This window comes from Natator depressus, chromosome 5 (genome assembly GCF_965152275.1).
Source record: "Natator depressus isolate rNatDep1 chromosome 5, rNatDep2.hap1, whole genome shotgun sequence".
Taxonomy (NCBI): Eukaryota; Metazoa; Chordata; order Testudines; family Cheloniidae; genus Natator; species Natator depressus.
This window is the reverse complement of record NC_134238.1, coordinates 78902045-78921018: the sequence shown is the minus strand read 5'-3', so window position 1 is coordinate 78921018 and position 18974 is coordinate 78902045. Positions and strand designations below refer to the sequence as shown.

The 18974-nt window shown below is 44.8% G+C and overlaps 1 protein-coding gene across 1 annotated transcript in view; it reads right to left on the bottom strand.

Moving 5' to 3' along the window:
• Positions 1-18974, bottom strand: part of LMNB1 (lamin B1) — a 42472-nt gene that overhangs the window by 3859 nt on the left and 19639 nt on the right. The window contains exons 4-7 of the mRNA XM_074953046.1: positions 18433-18603; positions 10815-10940; positions 2265-2485; positions 1433-1658 (exon numbers count right to left, since the gene is read on the bottom strand). Coding sequence (XP_074809147.1) covers positions 1433-1658; positions 2265-2485; positions 10815-10940; positions 18433-18603 — 744 coding nt within the window. The remainder of the gene's footprint in view (positions 1-1432; positions 1659-2264; positions 2486-10814; positions 10941-18432; positions 18604-18974) is intronic.

The window sequence follows — 18974 nt, the reverse complement described above, 5'->3', positions numbered from 1 at the left end:
GGAGAGCGCATCAGGACTTTTGCTGTTTACTTTGAGAGTAAAGTTTGTGGTTAAGAAATTGGTTTTTAAGCCTGTTTATTTGCTGTCCTACCATACTGTTCTGAAACAAATTAGAAGCCAGGTACACCCACAGCTTAGGGGGAGTTCTGAAGGGGTCTTCAAAAGTCTCAAACTCTGCTTTTGGGTTCTAGAACAGCTGGGCAGAGAGGTGCTCTATGTCCCAAGAAAGAGCTTCAGACAAGAGGTCTGAGCCTGGGAGCATGCCCTACACATACCCAGACCTAGAAAGTGACCAGATGCTCCCCAGAGCTAGGTGACTTGAAAGCACGTGGGACCCAGCAAATGGAGAAAGGGACACTGGGTCAGACTGCAACAATTAGGGTTTGAAGTTTTGTAGATTCTCTCTTTTGCAGATTAGTACTATGCTTTACTATAGCTCCTTCTAGAGGAGCTCAAAGCTCTTTTTAAAAAAAATTAATGTATTTAATCTTATCACACCTTTGAAGGAGAAAAGGGATATCTTCATGTAATATATGGAAAAGTGAAGGGACAAGTGTTGTCTATGCTTGAAACATCTATCCATTGCTGGCATCAGGCACCAGTGCTGGATGCACATAAACTTATTCTGAACGCAGTTTAGCTGCAAACAGTCGCAGCAAACCACACACAGCACCATTTTGGCAACTGTGGTCGAGGAGAGAAAGCATGGTCTTGTAGACACGGCCTTCAGTTTCCAGCTCTGACACAGACTTTCTGCACAACCATGAGCATGCCTCATCTACAGTGTGGATCTGACATGATTTCAATCATTTGTGGCTAGCCAGTGTGGCTAAATCAGCACAAGCCTCGCATATTGACAGGACAAGGCACTGTATGGTGTGACTTACACTGGTGCCATTTACCCCAGTTCTAAGCAGCAGTAAACTCCACTGGTGCAAATAAGTGCCTTTGGACATGTAAGTTAGGGTTTTGCAATGAAAGCTGGATACTAGATGAGTGCAACTGAGGCAAATGCCTACACAGACAGCACCTTCAACTGTGTGTCTCAGTTCCCACATCTGTAAATTAAGACTATTTTCTTTTTGCTACCTTTTGCCTTGTCATTTTAGATAGCAAGGTCTTTGCGGCAAGGACCGTCTCTTACTACATGTATGCTCAGTGCCTAGAAATGCGACTATCATCTTACATGATTAACTGTTTAGGAATCTCAGTTGTACATGTTATCAGGAAGAAAATACCTCCAATGCCAGAATGTTGGGTAAGAAGTCATGCTGGATCATTAATTTAATACCGAATCCTAGAGCCATTTGCTTTCTACAGCACTCTTGGGTTCAGGCACATGATACGAAGCCTGAAAGACAAATGCAGCCTGAGGCTGCCTTCTTGCAATCAGTATATCACAAAGTGATGGCACATCATTTTGTTTTCAAACCTGCTCAGAAGTGTTCTTCAAGCGGATGAATTTCCCATCCACGTCTATCTCCTCAATACAAACATTTCCAGTAGCAGAAGCTGAATGGGAGATGCTGACACTACTGCTGGCTTCAGATTCTTCCACATCAATTCTCTTCCTCTTTCCTCTGGTTGTGCGCATGCTACGACTTGATGATGCCCGAGAGACTGTCACCCGAGAAGATGGGCTGGGAGATAGTTTCAACCTGGATTTGAGGAAGGAAACACGTATGTCGCACATCAAGTATTTCAGTGCTCTCTTACATAGCACATAATTTTCATTTCCTTATGGCTGGGTTGACAAAAGAAGCTGCCACTGCAAGCACCACAGTACACTTGTCATATCTGGCTCCCCAAGAGTTTGCATACTATTCCACTTAAGTCAGACTAACAAAATAAGCAATACTTGTACCTTACCTTTTTTTTTAGGCTTCCTCACCTCCATATTTTAAAAAAATACTGCTAATTCTAAGGATTTTCTCCCTTTACAGGTGTACTGTTAAAGGTTGCTGAAAAAAGTAAGGCTTTGCATAAATGCCCTGCAGATTTGCTCATCTCTTCTTACCACATCTTGCCTTTAAATTATTTATTATTAACACCTATTAGCTTTTGAGAATATTAATATGAAAAGCTCCACACCTTACATGGGGCTATATAGGGCCTCTTATTTTTGAAAGGTAAATATGGACATGTGTAGTAAAAGACCCTGAAGTGTTTAATCAAAGTCTCCCAACAAAAGAGCTCTCTCTTGAGGTTTATTGATCTGTCTTTCAAAAGACACCAACAATATTCAATGGAACATCATTTCTTACCTCTCTTCTTCACCCTCCAGCAATTTCCTATATGCATTGATTTCCATATCCAGAGCCAATTTCACATCCAGAAGTTGTTCATAGTCATTCAACTGTTGCTGCATCTGATCTCTTATCTCAGCCATTTCTCTTTCTTTGTCAGAGAGCATCCTGCGATAGTTGTCCCTTTCCTTAGCCAGTGTGTCCTCCAGCTCCTGCATCTTATCCAGCCATGCCCTAGACTAGAACAAAACATAAAAATAAGTTAGCGTGATAGAAATCTGCTCTTGATTTTTCAAGAAGTGAAATTAAATTGCGGCTTTTTAAATCATTCAGAGATTAAAGTTGAACTTTGCAAGTTGGAAGATATCTGGACCACATATGTACCCAGCATCAAATGCTCACTTCATTCCTATAAGTTGAGTAATGAAGGTTCAAGAAGATGAAGAGTCACAGTGAAAAAGACTGGGACTTTAAAGTTATGCTTAGGACTCCAATAGCCATTTTAAATAAGATTTAAAGCCATTATTGTATTCCTAATATTCTGTACAAGTGTCAAATTAGTAGACATCTGGAGCTACTCTTCAAAGAATTGCTAATCTAACCTTTATGTTTCATTCCACCCCCAGCTCCTCCCCAACCCTCAAAACCACAAAGAATATCATTTGCAAGCACAAGTTTGAATGTTCAGGGGTCCCAAGAACTGGCAACACAGATTAGAACTTTGGCTGTAAAAGGACAACTATTGCTTCTTATTTCACAGAAGATGCATTTGAGAGTGAGCAAAGGCCAAGGGCATGGGAAGAATGCCTACCACAATTTTCTTTCACATTACATGCTAAGAACTTCATGCACATATAAAACTTTCCAACATGTTGCCAGAATTCCAACAATATTGCTATGAAAAACAGCTATGAGCTGGAAAAGCAGTCTGGTTATTGCCACATGATATCATCTAACGTGCTTTAGAATGTATCCTTCTGGGATGAAATCTGAAGTGTTTCCTAGGAAAAGATTCTTTCATTAACAGCCTGGCAATAACAGATAGTAAGAGCATTGTTATCCAGCATCTCAGTTTATTTAAATAATCCAAAAAAGGAGCAATTCTACTCTGAACAGTGACTAAGTGGTATCATGGAATTTCTTCTATGTACCTTAACATCTTCCAAATTAAGTCTGTTCCATTTATAGGTATTAAAAACCTAGCTGCCATCCTTGACAAATCAGCCTGGAATCTGAAACACAAAACTGGATTTTTTCCAGCTCATGCATCCCTAATGATGAGAACTCGACAATTCTGTTGATGCACAAGCCAGAAAAGAATCCAGATTACTCTCTCAAATCACGTCGACATTAAGCGTTCAATCTCCCATTGTAATTGCATGGATTCAGCTGCACTAATACTAATAGTTAAGGGAACAGTAGTGTAGCCCAGCTGCTGGCAATATGCCATTATCTGGCCTAGATCTGCTCTGAGTAGCTCATACAATATGGCAGAAACACACCAATGGGCAGGCCACATGAGTAGGCTCATCACTTCTTGAAGTGACTGAACTGCATTGATGCCAATGCAATGTTGGGATACTGGAAGGAAAAAAAAAAAAAAAAAAAACACACACACAAGCATAGTCACTACCCCAAATCTGCATTTGGCTCTGCAGGAAAGACGGGGGGGGGGGGGGGGGGAAATAAGCATTAAAGACTTATTTTAGTGAGTGTAGTGAGCAGATATTATTATACATATTCAACTCATCTGCTCTTAAGATTTTTTTTTCTTTTTTAAACAGTTTCTTTTCAGAGCAGCTTCTCCCTTTAAAGAAGGCTGAAAGACTTGTGGGGATTTTTTTTGGAATTTATTAATTGCATTATTGCGCCAATGCCAAGTTAGGCAATGTCACTACGCGGCGGGCAGGAGGGAGGAGAGAAAAGGCTCATACTGTACTGAAGTTTGATTTCAGGGAAGTCCTCGTGGCTCATTAGTTCCAGTCAGCCACAATAGCGTGCCTGCAGGCTTCCCCATTACAACAACATCAGCTGCACACAATATGAAGACACAACCAAATCTAAGGCTGTCATCTTTCCAAATATCTTTATAAACATGGAAAGGTGGCATGGTGCTTAAGACACAGGACTAGGAGTTAGAAATTTTGTGGCAAAGCCCAGAATAAGTTTCCTGTGCAAGTCAATTAACTTCTGTACTTCAGTGTCCTCATCTTTAAAATAAGGACAACCCCACCTACTTAACAGGAAAAGTTGTAAAGCTATAGTCATTAGTGTTTGTAAAGCTCATTGAGTGCCTCAAAAAGACAAGTGCAAATTAGCATTATAGACTGTACACGTTTTCTGACTCTGCAGGAATAAGTCCAGTGAATCACCAAGGAAACAATCCATTTGCCCTGTCCCACACTACACACCCCCACCCCCACTCATTCCCCCCAAGAGGATGGATACTCAATATCTCCCCCTTCCACACCTGCCAGACTGTCCAAGAGTGACATAAGGCCAATGCCACACCAAAAGGATGCAAATACAAACAAAGGAATCCCCGAACAATGCTGAGATACAAATGGCCCCAAGAGACCCAGACGTCTCTTAAAAAAAAGAGGGGACGTAGATAGAATTGGAATGAAGTGACAGGTGTGGCCAAGCATACACTATGTCCTAAAGATGGCCACATTTTGCGCACCTACCTTGCATGGGCATTCCTTTTGATGGAAATCTGGATGGTTCAGCAGAACTCTCATGCATCTGCGACAGTTTTAAACTATATTAATACAAAAAAGTCTATCCTACCCAATCAACTATTGTTAGGGTGTTCATTACAGATAATTCACTAAAGATCTCAATCAAAACCTTTGAAGGGATTTTGTCAGCAACAGCCATAGAAAACTTTAAAATGAAGCAGGGTTTCCATTGAGTAGTGTAGCTAGAACCACTGTTAGTAGTCTGGTACGATAAGAAGCATGCTGCCAGGTGCTACCTTCCAGAGGACAAATACTGACCACTTTTATATATGAAGAGTACCATGAAATTTTTAATACAACAGTAAGCATGATCATCAGCTTTATGGCTAAATTCTAATTTGGAGAAATTCAGTTTATTGGTTGCAAATTCCCATTCCCCTCCACTTCCATTGTTTATTAGGGAAAGTATTTAACTTCTTGTCCTATCCCATAGTGTGATACATCTGGGTAACAAGGAACTCGTGTGTTCTATACTCAAACCTTGTCACCAATTCCAGCTTAAGTCTACAGGAGTTTTGCACATGGAATGGAGCATAGACTACACAAGCAATTATAGTAAGAATCCATGTGATGTTTGTGAAATGCCGTACAATTCTTCCAAATAAAAGGCACTGATAAGATAGGGGACAGAGGACATGGACATTGCCTACTGCCTACACTTTAACAAGACACACAATTTGGAGGTCATGGCAGATTCTCGATTGCTTCTGTATTAAGTCAACAATAGTGATCATTGGATATGGATAGAGACCTCTTTAATGAAATAAATACTACTGGGAATTGAGATATTATGGAAGATTAACTCTCTAGATACAGATTAGAGGACAAGAGCTACTAATAATAGTAGGGCCCAGATTTTCCTGGATATGATAGGTGATATTTCTTCACCAAATAGTCACTGAATCAAGAAGAGATGATGCTATTTTAGATTTGGTATTGGTAAGTAGTCAGGACCTCATAGAACTGGTTGCAGGAGACACCCTTGCTTTAAGTGATCATGAGCTAATTCAGTTTAAACTAAATGGAAGAACAAACAAAAATAGATCTGCAACAAGGGTCCTTGATTTCAAAAGGGATAACTTTAAAAAATTAGGGAATTAATTAAGGAAGTGGACTGAACTGAAGAACTCAAGAAACTGAATGTGGAGGCATCAAAGTAATTCTCAATTAAAGTTGCAGAAATTCTTAAACCTGAATCCCAAGCAAGGGGAAAAAATTCGTAGGGAAGAGTTGCAGATCAAGCTGGATGAGCAAACATCTCAAACAGGTGAATAAGGGAAAGCAGAATGCCTACAAGGAATAGAACACGGGATGGATAAGCAAGGAAAGCTAACTTTTGGAGGTCAGAAAGTCTAGAGATAAAGTGAGAACTGCCAAAAGCCAAGCAGAGTTGGACCTTGCAAAGGGCATTAAAATCAATAGTAAAAGGTTCTATAGCCATATAAATAAGAAAACAAGGACAGAAGAAGTGCGACCACTAAGCACTGATGATGGGGTGGAGATTAAAGATAATCTAGTCATGGATCAACACCTAAACACACAAATACTTTGCCTCCTGTTTTTAATAAAGCAAAGTGACTAACGGGAACAAGGATATGGCAGGAGAAATCACCACAACGGAGGTAGAAGTGAAACTTAAACAGCTTCATGGGGCTAAAACAGGGAACCTGGATCATCTCCATCCAAGAATATTAAAGAAACTGGCACATTAAATTGCAAGCCCAATAATAAGGATTTTTAATGAACCTGTAAACTCAGGGGTCATACCCCATGATGGTAGAATTGCTAATATGGTTCCTATTTTTAAGGCAGGAAAAAGGGTGATCCGGGAAACTACAGGCCTGTTAGTTTGACCTCAATTGTATGCAAGGTCTTGGAACAAATTTTGAAAGAGAAAGCAGTTCCGGAAACAGGGGTAAATGGTAACTGGGATAAAAATTGTAGGTTCTGTAGCCTGCAAAGTACAAGAGGTCAGACTAGATGATCACGATGATCCCTTCTGGCCTTAAAGTTTATGAATAGCCACATATGCTTTCTTCCATCTTTGGCAAAGTTAAACTTTCCTTTCAGAAGTAAAAGCTTTGCTTGTTAACAATGCCCCTGCTAGTTTCAGTCTGGATTATGTAACTGAGTAGATTAGGCTCTCCTGGGAAGACCAACCTTCAGCTAATGCAGAAGGCAGAGAAAGAGGTGAAGGCCACTGGATCCAGACCTGGGAATTCCCTGTTCCCTCCTGTCCAGAGAAGAGAGTGTGATCAACAAATAAATGCAATTTTCGGAGCACAGGTTTCACCCTGCTGCCTGTGTGCTGGGCTATAAGGGCTTCACCTCAGAGAGAAGTTACTGGGAAGCGGAGGTGGGGAACAAACCTTTTTGGGTTTGGGGCATTGCCAAAGAGTGTGTGATACAAAAGGGAGTGATAAGCCGTACACTTGAGGAGGGGATCTGGGCTTTGCAGAGTACGGGGAATGAGTACCCTGCCCTCACTTCCCCTAAGACTGCTCCGGCCCTACCTCATAGCCCCAGTAACATTGGGGTTTAATCTGGATTACGAAGGGGAGAACGTTACATTTTATGACATTACATCCTCTGGCAGAGAGCCGATCTTTACTTTCACATCCTTTTTCACTAGGAAGATCATCCCCTTATTTGGGAGCTGGCGTGTAGAATATCTGAATCTATTCAGTTGTGATCCCTGGAATGAATACTATTAAGACCTGCGACAGAGGAATCACTCAATATGAGATATCTAATGTAGAGCAAAGAGATGGGAAATATATAAATTATAGCTGTCACACTTTGCCATTCTAATCACAGACTTGCCAGCCCCAAGCATTCAAAAACGGTGTGTCAGGCCCCTAAAATCAGGAGATTGATTTAAAAAATCTTTTTTAATATTAAGCTATTTTTTCTGGTTTCTGTATGTACTTGGCTTCCCGTTTTCAAGCTCTTTTATGCAAATGTGAAGGCCAGAAACTTATCCGTAATTTAACTTGAGCTTTCCTTGCAATCTATTCCCTCCAGCAGCTGAGACGTAAAGAAAAACACCGAGTGCTGCAAGACTCACAATAAAATGGTGAGTGAGAACAAGACTGGCTTGCTCAGCATTATGCTGATGAATGGAGTTTCTCGACAAATTGCTTGTCTCTCTAACTTTGTGATCCTCCAGACACACCAGAACTGGCCAACCCGGAGCCACTCCCAGGGTCACAGCAGAGCCTGCCTGCCTTAGGGCAGGTCTACACTTACAATGCAGCAGTGGCACAGATGCAGCAGGGCAGCTGCGCCCTGTAGCACTTAAGTGAAGACGCTGCTACGCCAACGGGACAGCTTCTCCCATCAGTGTAGTTAATCCACTTCTGCGAGAGGCGGTGGCTATGTCAATGTGAGAAGCTGTCCCGCTGACATATCGCTATCTGGGGAGTTCAGTAAATTCTGACTCACTTCGGGTCATCCATCAAAGTCCTCTGCTCTTTACTTATGGATATGAAAACCATAGTGGTATTTCCCCCTCCCTCCCAACTCCCCAGCTCAATGCTCCTATTTTGCTCTGTTTAGTTATTTGGATGCTGTAGATTCAGATGAGTAAATTCACAGAATAAAGTTTATTTCTATCATCTGGTCTAGGACTTTGTCACAAGGGTAATAGATCTGTATGGCTCTGCCCTGAAAGGCTAGACAGACCCACGAGCAAAAGCCTTGAGGGGGCTTGAAGAAAAGCAGCAGGGTAACTAAGCGAAAGCTCTAAAGGCAAAGCTTGAGGAATGAGTAAATAAAATGAAAGCATCAAGTGATGCTTTCCCCGGCAACACTATCCTCCTTCCGAAAGAAATTTGTTAGCAACCTTCAGCTGCCAGGGAACAGAGAGAAATTTGCACTAAGGTAGCCAGCTCATATCATCAACTGCAGTACTATGGGCTAGCACCTCGCTGCACCATGGTGTTGCAGCAGCATTTCTTTCCCAAATCAAGTTATCCCTTTTTCTTTAAATTCACATTCACAGCCTGAGTGGTTAGAAACCTGTTACACCCGCCGAGGGCACAGGGTAGGGTCAGGGGTACAAATCTGGAGTCATTTGGTCAAGGGGTGCGTGAGATACAGCCCCTCCCAACACAAGCTGTTTTTAACACACTCTGAACTAGGTGTGGAATACCAGCAAAATCCTGTCCATGGGCGGTTGAGCATTTGAGGACTTCAGTAGCTCAGTCACAGGTTAGAGGTTTATCACAGGAGCGGGTGGGTGAGATTCTGTGGCCTCCGTTGTGCAGGAGGTCAGACTAGATGATCATAATGGTCCCTTCTGACCTTAAAGTCTATGAGTCTATAATGCGTGGTTTACTCAGTCATGTGAGTCACATACAACTCCTCTGCATATACAACCCCTCTGCTCAATAGGCTATTCTGATTTCCAGTATGTTTAATTCAAGATTCTGTGCCATAAAGCTCATGAACTCTAGTTATTTTAGGGTCTGCTTATATTCTCACATTTCATCCCAACAAACAAGATGATCAACAGCTTCTAGAATTCTACATGTGCAGAGGATGTTCTTGATGGAGGGAACTCAAATCATGAACTCTTTCCCTGCTGGTTCAAGAGAAGTTGACGATTTGAAGGTTATAGTGCAAGGCCTGTTAGATACTCAACCTTTTGCCTTAAATGGTGCTTCAAAGTATGTGCTGGTAGGAGAGCAAGGTGAGTTTCTTTCCTAGGGAGTTGACAAAATTCTCTTTAGTTGAAAACATAATATTTATGTAGTGTAAATAGTACAGAGTTACCAAGCAAGAGTAGGTCTCAATTGTTTAAGGCCTCAAATCCTGTCTATATAGAATAACTATTTGCTTAATATTGTTTCACCTACCTTGAAAACAGAAACTTAATAAATGTTTTTCTTCTGTGTTTGTAGAGTGCCTAGTACAGTGGGGTCCTGGTTCATGACTAGGGCTCCTAGGCTCTACAGTAATACAAATAAGAGCTTTTTTGGTTTCACTGTCGCTTTCTTAAGAACCTCACTTCAAATGTTATTTTGTAGTTTCTTATAGTAACATACCATAATACATGCACCTCTCCCAACTGACTACTGAAATCGAGTTTGACGTCTCAGTCCTTATCTTCAAAAGATTTAAAGGCCTGGGCCCACAGTATCTAAAAGATCCGTTAAAGCTCTGGAATGAAAACCTGGATCAAACAACTTTGCTCCTCTGGCACAACAGAAATGCATACAATAAAGGTAAAGCTCATCTATCAGGAGACTGAACTTTCTCAGGGGCCAGCCGAAGACGGTGAAATGCATTCAGACAGGAACCAAGGATCACCACAACCCTCACCACTTCTACTCCAAGTGCAAGATGCATTTATTTGACCTTTTTTTTTTAAAGCATACAGACAGCAATGTGTGTGAATATAAAATAAAGTTCATAGAACATACTCTACATACGCTTGGAAGAGGATGAGAGAACATATGTGACAAATACCACATTGCTTAATGCCCACCTGCTCAGATATTATGGTGATGAGTGCAGAAGAACCCATATAGCACAGAGGACAAACAGTACAATGGGGTAGAGACATGAGATGAAAATAAAACCTTGTCATTCTTGAAGCGGAACAACATCTCTCAAGAAAACACTATACCAGGGCCCTGGCCATTTCTAAGTCAAATACCACAGAACCTGCATTAGTTAAAACCTGTTTTTTTTTTTTGCTTGTAATGATCAAAACTGCAGACTGAGCAAAACAGAAACTACTTCACAAGTCATTAAACGCACTCACGGTTTTAAATCCAATTCTATTACAGGGACTAGGTCTAAATCCCAAGTGATTTATTACCTCTTTTTGTAGGCTTGAAAGCTGGGAGGAGAGGCTTTCAATCCGCATGCGACTTTCTGTCAGTTCTTCTCTTACTGTATTGGCTGCGGAACTACTCATCTCAGAGGAGAGTCTGGCGTTCTCAAGCTATAACAAAGCAAATTGCACATCAGTCTCAAAAGACTTGCTACTAAATAAGCAAGCAAGCAAGCATTGGTCACCTAAAGAAATTGTGTGTCGTATTACCAATAAACCACAAAGTTCCTGTCTGCAATACAGGAAGCATCATGCTGCCTTTTTTGTAATCGTAATTGAGCAAGTGTAGTGCTCAATTACAGTGCTGGATTCACTTTCCTGGGAGTCAAAATCTGGTTGAATGCTAGGAACAAGCTTCCCCCACTCACCCCGTCAACATGTCCCAAATTAGAACTGCAAACGTCTTCATCCAGAGGCAAATTCAGATTTCAAGCCTTTCATTCTTTGGCCCTAAGACTGCCAAACAAAGGCTCCTATTGTGGTGCAGGCACTTGACCAAGATCACCAACAAAAGTTACTAGTGTTACTTTTTCAATCAGTATATTGGGATGTCCCAAATCAAAAGACTTTATACCACACTACCAGTCCCTTGAGCAATCACATTCCTTCTCTTTACAACCACCACCACCTTCCTTAAGTAATTTGCTATTTAAAAAAATATATTAGCAACCGTGGAAATTAATTTTTTCAAAAGAAGTGAACACAGTGCCACAGATAGCTTAGGCAGCACTATAAATTCAACTTAAAAAAAAAAAACCCAAAAAAACCATCTCAAATATGGTCAAAAGTACTGACTAAAATAGAACAGCACACACAGAAGTTTGAGGAAAAAACCTAAAGTTCATTAAGCGGTTTTAGGCTAGTAAAAATAGATGTAGTCCCTAAATTTTGGGCTAGACTTTAAAGGAGGATACCATTCCAAAATTCAATTCAAGTTTTTCAGGGAAGATTAATCTGACCATAACTATCAGTAGCAATTTACTCTAACTACACTATGCAATTTATTCTTTTATCAGTGCACATGAGTTTTACCTACCATGAAATCCATGAACATGAAAAAGCAAGCTGAAGGGAGTTTAAATTGACAGGAGTCTGTTTACAGAAATGCTGAACCATCCAGGCACAGGAAGGAACAAACAAAAACTTATCTACCTTTCCGTAACTGTTGTTCGAAATGCGTTGCTCATGTCCATTCCATTCTAGGTGTGTGCGTGCCCACGTGCACAGTCAGAGATTTTTGCCTTAGTGGTATCTGTAGGGTTGGCTGTGGCGCCCCCTTGAGTGCCACGCTCATGCACTGGTATATCAGACACCGCAGACCCTATGCCCTCTCCGTTCCTTCTTGCTGGCAACTCCAACAGAGGAATAGGAGAGCAGGTAATGGAATGGACATGAGCAACACATCTCGAACAGTTATAAAAACTTAGGTAACCGTTTTTTATTCTTTGAGTGCTTGCCTGGAGTTCATAGTCTAACGGCTTGCAACTGCTCTACCAAAACCAGCATTGTCCTGGGCCAGCTGGGTAAGTGCATAATGGGACTTGAACATCTGGACAGACGACCAGATGGCCACCCTACAGATGTCCTGGATAGGCATTTGGGCTAGGAAAGCTGCCGAAGAAGCTTGCGCCCCGGTTGAGTGGGCGGTTAAAATCGCCAGAGGGGGCACCTTTGCCTGATCGTAGCAGCAGCGAATGCAGGCAGTGCTCCAAGAGGAAATTCTTTGAGCTGACACTGTACAACCTTTCATCCTGTAGGCCAACGCGACAAACAATTGCATCGACTTGTGGAATCGCTTGGTCCTCTCAATGTAGAGGACTAGCACTCTCGACATCTAGGGAATGCAACCTATGCTCCTCCTCCGACCTATGCAGCTTTGGAAAATAGACAGGTAAGTAAATGTCCTGGCCCGTATGAAACTGAGACCCAGCCTTGGGCAGGAAAGCAGGGTGTGGTCGCAACTGGACTTTGTAAAAGACCATATAGGGCGGTTCTAAGGAAGCGCCCTAATCTCAATGACCCGGCGGACAGATGTTATTGCAACCAAGAACCATGACCTTTCAGGAAATGAGGAGAGAGCAGAAAGCCAGAGGCTCAAAATGGGGTCCCGTGAGCCGTGACAGCACAAGATTCAGGTCCCACAGAGGAACGGGATCCCTGACATGTGAGTAGAGACATTCAAGGCCCTTCAGGAACCTACCAGTCATGTCCTGGGCAAAAACCGACCTACCCTTGAGTGGTGGATGAAAGGCTGAGAAAGCAGCCAAGTGGACCTTGATAGATGAAATGGACATGCCTTGGAGCTTGAGATGCAGAAGGTAGTCCAGGATTAACTGCCGCAAGGCCCGCTTGGGGTCGAATGCCTTTATCCGAGGTCCAACAAGCGAATTGCTTCCATTTGGCCAGGCAGGTTGCTCCGGTGGAGAGCTTTCTGCTGCTCAATAGGACTTCCTGGACACCAGCCGACCACTCCTGCTCCTCCGCATTTAACCATGTGGCAGCCAAGACATCAGGTGCAGCGCCACCAGGTTTAGATGCAGAAGACTGCCATGATTTTGGGACAGCAGGTCCGGCCTGAGCAGTAGCTGTAATGGAGCAGCCACTGAGAGGACCAGAAGCGGGGTGCTGAACCAGTGCTGGCGCAGCCAAGCAGCACTATGAGGATCACCTTCGCCCTGTCCTGTTTGATCTTCATGAAGACCCTGTGAATTAACAGCATTGGGTGGGAAGCCGTACAACAAAGCCGCCATCTGCGGGGGCAGAAAAGGTCCAAAAGGGAGCCTCTATCGATCCCCCGAATGGAGCAGGAAACGTGTAATTTCCTGTTCTGCCTAGATATGAACAGGTCTATCTGGGGAGTCCCCCACCTCTGGAAGATGATGCTGACCACTTCCAGTGGAAGAGACCACTCGTGGCGAGACCAGAAGATCCTACTGAGGCAATCTGCCAAAGCGTTCCTGGCCCCAGGGAGGTGTGCCACAACGAGATGGATGTCGCGTTGTACACAAGTCCCAGAGCCTGAGGGCTTCTTGGCAAAGGGCAGATAATCTGGCTCCGCCTTGCTTGCTGATATAGAACATAGCTGCTGCATTATCTGTCAGGACCTGGACCACCTTGCTTCTTATGTTAGGTAGGAAGGGTTGGCAGGACAAGTGAACCGCTCTGGCTCCCTGACGTTGATGTGTAGGGAGCAATCGTGACTTGACCAACGACCTTGTGCTGAGATTGCCCAGGTGGACTCCCCACCCCGGTCCGAGGTATTGGAGATTAGGGTCACCGATGGGGAAGGAAACGCAAAGGGAACTCCCTCCAACAACTATGCAGGATTCTGCCACCCGGTGAGTGACAACAGTACGTGGTCCAGGACCCTGATCACACAGTCCACGCTGTGTCTGTTGGGTACGTAGACAGACGCCAGCCATGCCGGCAGGGGCCTGAGGTGGAGCCACATGTGCCGAACCACATAAGTGCAGGGCGCCATCTGGCCCAACAACTGCAGACACAGGTGAGCGGTGGTGAGAGGGTGGGCTTGCATGCACGAGATGAGGTCCACCCTGGCTTGGAACCGAGCCTCAGGGAAGGAAGGCTCTGGCTGGAGTCGAGGACCACTCCAATGAACTGTATGTGTTGCACTGGAATTAAGATAGACTTTTCCTCATTTATTAACAGCCTCAGGTCACAACAGGTGGAGTAAACCAGATTGAGATGCTGCTGCACCTGATCCTGGGACTGGTCCTTTATTAGCCAGTCATCAAGGCCCCGGCACCTCAGGTAAGCGACCACTAGCGCTACACACTTTGTGAATACTCTTAGGGCTGACAAGAGACCAAAGGGCAGAGCCGTGAATTGGAAATGGTGCTGGCCCAGCACAAAATGGAGGAAGCACCTGTGCCCTGGGAAAATGGAAATACGTGTCCTTCAAGTCGAGGGCAGCGTACCAGTCTCCCTGATCCAGGGAGGGGATCACTGAGACCATGAGAGACCACGCGGAACTTCAACTTCTTGAGAGGACTTGTTAAGACAACACAGGTCCAAAATGAGTCTGAGGCCCATGTCTGCTTTTGGGATTAGAAAGTAGTGGGAGAACCCCCCTTTTCCTTCCATGTCCCAAGGGACCCCCTCCACTGCCCCCAGATGCAGGAGGTTCTCGACCTCTTGGGAGAGAAGTTGCTTGTGAGATGGGTCCCTGAAGGAGGTCGAAGGGAGGATCAGCTACGAACTGCAGGGTGTAACCTGAAGATATTGTATCGAGCACCCAATGGTCTGAGGTCAGCCATGACCAAGCCGACCAGAAGGGGCACAGACAGTTGAGGAAAGAGCGGGACGGTGGATCTTGGGAAGTGACTGGGGCACCATCCTCGAGCACATCCTCAAAATGCCTTTTTCCTGGCCTCCTTGGTTCCTGGAAGGGCCAGGCTGAGCCGACGAACAGGAAGACAGGTGTCACCGCTCAGGCCGTTGGTCTCTATCGTTTCTACTGTAGGTACTCAGCCGGGGAGTCCCACAAGACCTAGACTAGGGAGGCGGAGGAGGCAGAAGATGGAACAGCTGCCTGGCCTGCTGAGGAGTATTAAGGCCCAAGGAGCAGAGGGTGGCATGGGAGTCTTTAAGGCTATAGAGCTTTGTGAGAGAGAGGCTGGAGAAGAGCCCTGCCCCCTCGAACAGGAGGTCCTGAATGGTGGCCTGCATCTCCAGGGATAACCCAGAGGACTGCAACCAGGAGCTGCGCCTCATGACCACCGCAGAGGCAACCACCCTGGCTATCGAATCCGTAGCATCCCAGACCATCTGGAGGGCCCGTCGCCGCCCCTTTAGTGGAAGAAAGCACAGCGGTGGAACTCCTGGGCTCAGTCCTGTGGGACGGCCTCCTTGAATTTGCTAAGGAAGTCCCACAGGTTAAAATTGTACCTGCCTAACAGGGTCTGGTGGTTAGACACCCAAAATTGCAGGCTGGCCATCGAATAAACTTTTCTGACAAACAAATCCAGTCTCTTGGTGTCTTTGTTTTTCAGCGTGCCACTGATTTGTCCCTGCCTGTCCCTTTCATTAACAGCAGACATGACCAGTGACCCCGCTGGAGGGTGTGTGTACTAATATTCGAACCCTTTTGTAGGGATGTAGTACTTCTTTTCCGCCTTCTTAGAAGTAGGGGAAATATAAGAGGGGGTCTGCCACAGCGATTTGGCAATCCTAAGGACCTCTGGGTGGACAGGCAGCACAAACCGGACCTGGTTGAAGGAGGATATAACGTTAAAGAGGTCGTCTGACTCCTCTGCAGACTCAATTTTTAAGTTCAAATTGGTAGCCACCCTTTTAAGGGGGGCCTGGTGCGCCTTGAAGTTGTCGGGGGTACTGCCCATTTGGGAGGGACCTGCCACCAGTTTGTCTGTAGACAAGAACAACGACTGCACCGCTGGGGTAGGGGTGGGATCCCCTTCCCGCTCCGGGACAGCTCCTTAGATGTTGGAGCCCGATGCATTGCCCCTCCATCTGATTCAGTACTGTGTTCCAACTCCGGTGCCGGAGGCGGTTTGTCCAAGATAGACAGGGAGGACTGGTGGGAATATGGGACCAGCATTATGGGTTTGCCCCATGGGATACAGTGTGGCCATTGAGCAGGCCACTGCCCCTGCTGCCATGCCGCTGCTGCGGTACCAATCTCATTGGTTGGCAGCAAATCATCCCTCCTTGGCGAGGGGCTGAACTCCCAGTCCGACTCCGACCATTGCCCTTCCGGAGACCAGGATGCAGCCTCTGAGGCCTGAGTCTGCCGACTGACTCTAGTCAGCAACTGGTGAGGTGAGGGCAAGGATCGGTGCCTGCCCGACAAGCAGTATCAGGGACGTGGAGACCGGTGCCATGATAGGGACTGATCCCGCCCCAGTGGGGACTGACATCTGGGAGACTGTCTTGGTAAAGGTGACCTGCGCCATGGCAATCTTTGGCGGGAAGCTTGCCGGTACCAGGTGTATGGGGACTGGTGCCTCGACTCCAGTATCCCATGCCTCGTAGAGGGAGACCTGGGTCATCAGGGACCTGGGCCTTCTAACCGGAGACCCCATCTAGTGCTGGGGTCCTAGGCCACCAAGATGGGGATCTATGCCTGTGGTCCAGGGATCAAGGGTGCTCCACTGCCCTATGGGACGGGTCCCATTACTGGCATGCCCTTAGGTGTCAGCGACTTAGCTGAGTCTGGCACCTGGGGCAGCATCTGTGGTGCTGGCCGTCTTGCTTGTTCTTTAGCTGCCGGGTTTGCTTCGGCAACGAAGGCCCTAGGAGAACCTGGGGTCCCCTGCCGCTCCTGGAAGTCGGACTCCTGGCTGGGCGTGTCAGAGTTCAGTGGTATCCCCATGAAGTCCCGGGCAGGCACTTGGCCTGACACAGGTCTTTTGCCCAATGCCCCTTTCCCCTCTAGTGGTGGGGTGCTCTTCTTTTGTTGCTTCTTAGCCACCGCCAAGGGGGAATGGTGCCGGGCAGAGCCCGGTGCCAGCAGTGCGCTCCACACCCATGCTGAGGTGCTCAGTGTGGGATCTGAGCAGGAGGGCTCAGATGCAGGATGAAGCGCAGCCTCCATGAGGAGGGCCCTCAGGCAGATATCCCTCTCCTTTTGGGTTCTAAGGCAAAAGTTCTTACAGATCCTGCACTTATCCTTTCTATGAGACTCTCCCAAGCACTTCAAACAACTGTCATGGGGGTCACTAATAGGCATCAGTCTATTGCATGACTAGCATGGTTTGAAGCCGGGGGAACAGGACATACTCCACTCCAGGATGAAGTCCCAGCTAGGACTAACTACTAAACTAACGTAACATTTAACTTAATGGCTAACAAAGTACCTACAAAGTATATAAAAAGAAGATAGAACTTGTAAAGAACCGCTAACGCTCTTGCAATGCAAGACGAGACACTCTGACCAACTGTCATGAAGGAACTGAGAGGGCATAGGGTCAGCGGCACCTAATATACCAGAGCATGAGCATGGAACTCAAGGGAGCACCACAGCTGACCTACAGATACCGCTAAGGCAAAAATCTCCGACGACTGTGCATGTAGGTGCGCACATACCTACAATGGAATCAACATGAATAAGCACTCAAAGAAGAACTATATAAAGTAATCTATTTCTGTACAAGTAAGTTCCACTCTGCTCCTCCTGTAGAGGAAAGGGTAGGTGTGGTAGAGTTGCTGCTTAACCATGTTTTATGTGTTGTCACAAAGGATGTTACCCTTTTCAGCAACACCTATTAGAGTTAGTTTTATAAAAAATATGGGAAACCCTGCCCACCACCAATATTAATATAAATCCACATGTAAAACATTTTCTGGAATCCACAGTACTAGTCATATTCCCCATTTTTTTACACATTGCAAGTGCAGTCCAAGACACTACATTCTGGTACTTCCGGACAATAATTTCCAGTGGAAATCAGATTTTACACGTGTCTAGAAATTTAAATTCACACCGAGAAACATGAAACTTTAAATCCAGCCCAAGGTTCTTGATAACACCTTGAAGTTTAAATAGTTTTATAGTTATTTGGAGTTACTATAATCCCCCAAGAGAAAATCTGTCAAGCAGCAGTATAAAGAGAGATGCTCTCACTTTGGCATGATAAGTCTGTTCCAGCTCTTCTTTATACAGTTTCACTTGTGCATCATGCTGCTCTCTCATTTCATGAAGTGCTTGAGCCAGTTTGTGTTCATACTCAATTTGGCGCCCAGAATCCACCTCAACCAGGCGAGTTTCATGTTTCCTTCTTGTCTCGTTGATTTCCTAAGAAAAACAGAAATAATGTTATTCCTATGTTTTACTGAAAATTTCACTAACAATATTCTGGTGATTTCAGCCAAGATGAGCTTTAGACCAACAGCCAAGAGCGAGTCCAATTTTAAGCTGCTATAATTAGAATGTGAAATAATGTCGTTTTCAACTAGTGTTCTGAATAAATGTTGGAGTATTTCACAAGAATATTTCCAGTAGCATATCCACCTTATGTCCACCTTTATATCTTTATAAATTATACTCTGGTGAACACCTAAAAATTTCACAAAGCAGATTCCATATCTGACACCATAAACTGAATTTTACATCCCATGAGAATAATCACAAGAGTGTTAGAGGAGCACCTTCAACTTGAAATATCA